Consider the following 2,500-nt stretch of genomic DNA (forward strand, 5'->3'; position numbering starts at 1 on the left):
CAGACACACACACAGAGGCACACACACACACACACACACACTCACTCTAAGGTGAGGGTCTCCAGGGAGCCGTGCAGGTCTGATTTCTGTTCTCTTCTGTGTATCAGGGTGTTGGAAGTCTGGATACAGAGAGTACCTTATTCAGCAGCTACACACACACACACACACACACACACACGCACACGCACGCGCACGCGCACGCGCACGCACACACACACACACACGCACACACACACACACACACAGCAGCATCTGGGCCTGGAAACAGAGCTGCTCCAAGCCCACCTGAACAAACCTGCCTCGGGCTACGGATCATGATGGACGTCACACACACACACACACACACAGACACACACACACACACACACATTCAGGGTGGCCATTTTAGCAGCTTAGTTCAGACCTGAGACCTATTGGCTGTCAGCGTTTTTGTAGACAGTCGACCCCTTTATAAAAACATTGTTCATTCAAGACATTTCTGGAGGTTTTCGCCTCAAATCCATCTGTATAGCTTAGCCTAGCTTAGCCTAGCTTCAATCCATCATTCACCAAAATAACTTGGACTTGGAAGCAAATCAGCGGAATTGAATAAAACGATTGCTGGATAAAAATAAAATAAAATCAAGTCATAAAAATGACTTGGGGCGCTCAGTGGCGTAGCACACTAAGGCGCATACCATGTCATCGCAAGGTCCCTGGTTCGATTCTGGCCATCGACATATCCTGCATGTCATCCCTCCTCTCTCTCACCCATCCTTCCTGTCAACCTCTACTGTCTCTATCCCAATAAAGCAGAAATGCCCTAAAAAAACATATTAAAAAAAATGACTTGCATCTCATAACATAAAAGAAGAGAGTGTTCTACTCAACTAGCCTCACCTGGGCCACACACACACACACACGCGCACACACACACACACGCACGCACACACATACGCACACGCACGCACACACATCCATACACACACACAGCCAACCCCCCTCCCACACACACACACACACACACACACAGCTGGTAAAGGTTATTGAACGGCCTGACGTGGACCAGGTCCCTATAGAAGGAGTGGTTGATGAAGTCCATGCAGCACAGTGTGACTCGGTGTCCATTTGACCTCCATCACAGGTTCAACAGCCTTCACCTCCCCAGCGACAGCACGCTTAATCTCACCACATCACTGGATTAGGAATAAACAGGCCAACAAAACCCACACTGTCTGGACTGGAACACGGCTGACGTGAAACAACACATGAATACCAGGGTTTCTCCCAGGACGGTGGAACAGCTTCAGGATTAACACCCGACTGGCGTTTATTCAACAAGTCAAAATGCACCAAAAATACCAGCTACAACGCTGACTTCACTGAGGAACGTCAGAACGCTTCTGCCTTCCTTATTGTATTTGTATTAACACAAACCACTGGACCAGGCCAGGCCAGACCAGACCAGACCAGGCCAGACCAGGCCAGGCCAGACCGGACCACAACAGGCCAGACCAGACCAGACCGGACCACAACAGGCCAGAACAGGCCAGACCGGACCAGACCAGACCAGACCAGACCAGACCGGACCGGACCGGACCAGACCAGACCAGACCAGACCAGACCAGAACAGGCCAGACCGGACCAGACCAGGCGAACATTGACGTTAAAGGGTTCCACTCACCTGTAGTGTCTGAAGATCTCCTCCTCCACGTCCGTGATGAAGTGGCACTTGGTGCAGGAGTGCTCCCCCCCTCCTCCTCCTCCTCCTCCTCCTCCTCCCTCCTTCTCAGGCTTCACCTCCAGCACGCCGTGGGTGGCGTGGGCGCTGTCGTAATGCAAGAGGAGCAGGTCGATGTCCGCCGTGGCGTAGGGACACTGGTCGCACAGGTGGGTGACATTGGGGGGGGAGGGGCCGGAGGGCGAGGAGGTGGCGGCGGGGGTGCTGCTGACCAACAGGAGCATGGCGCAGTGGGAGCAGGAGGGCTTCCGGCAGGCGAAGGGGTAGGAGATGTCGCCCAGGTGCTTCTCAGGGCTGCAGAGCCCCCGGGGGCAGAAGGGACAGTGCTTGATGGTGCACTTGTGGATGCTGTGGCTCTGCTGGTAGTGGCGCAGGAGGGGCGCCACCACGATCACCTCCGCCCCGTGGGTCATTGAGTAACGGAAGTCGCAGAACTGGCAGTTGTAGCTGGTCACCACCGTCTCCGGGTCCCCCCCTCCACCACCACCCGCGGCCGTCCCCGTCGAGGAGCCACCCTTCCCGGGGTGATCTTTCCTCCGGCCGTGGGCGGTCTGGAGGTCCTGGGGGTCTCTGTCCGCGTCGCGTGCCCGACCTCGGTCCCTCTCGGCGGGGCTTCCCTCCCGGGTCCCGGGGCCTCCTCCTCCTCCTCCTCCCACCTGGGTCTGGTGGTGGTGTCTCTTGTCGTAGTGCTCCAGGAGTCTCAGGGGGCTGGCCGCCTCGCAGCTGAAGCTGCAGTACTTGCACCAGTAATACGCTCCCCCCGGCGCCACCGCCGCCGCC

General features: G+C 56.4%; 1 protein-coding gene across 1 annotated transcript in view; it reads right to left on the bottom strand.

The window, feature by feature from the left end:
• The window catches only part of LOC310824707 (zinc finger transcription factor Trps1-like), a gene marked incomplete at both ends in the record, with an annotated part of 15,201 nt that overhangs the window by 12,306 nt on the left and 395 nt on the right, over positions 1–2,500 (bottom strand). The window contains one exon of the mRNA XM_083697968.1: positions 1,664–2,500. This exon is cut by the window's right edge and continues 395 nt beyond it. Within this exon, the coding sequence (XP_083554094.1) occupies positions 1,664–2,500 (837 nt within the window). The remainder of the gene's footprint in view (positions 1–1,663) is intronic.

The sequence above is a fragment of the Argentina silus genome (genome assembly GCF_951799395.1).
Source record: "Argentina silus genome assembly, contig: scaffold_533, whole genome shotgun sequence".
In the NCBI taxonomy this organism is placed as follows: domain Eukaryota; kingdom Metazoa; phylum Chordata; class Actinopteri; order Argentiniformes; family Argentinidae; genus Argentina; species Argentina silus.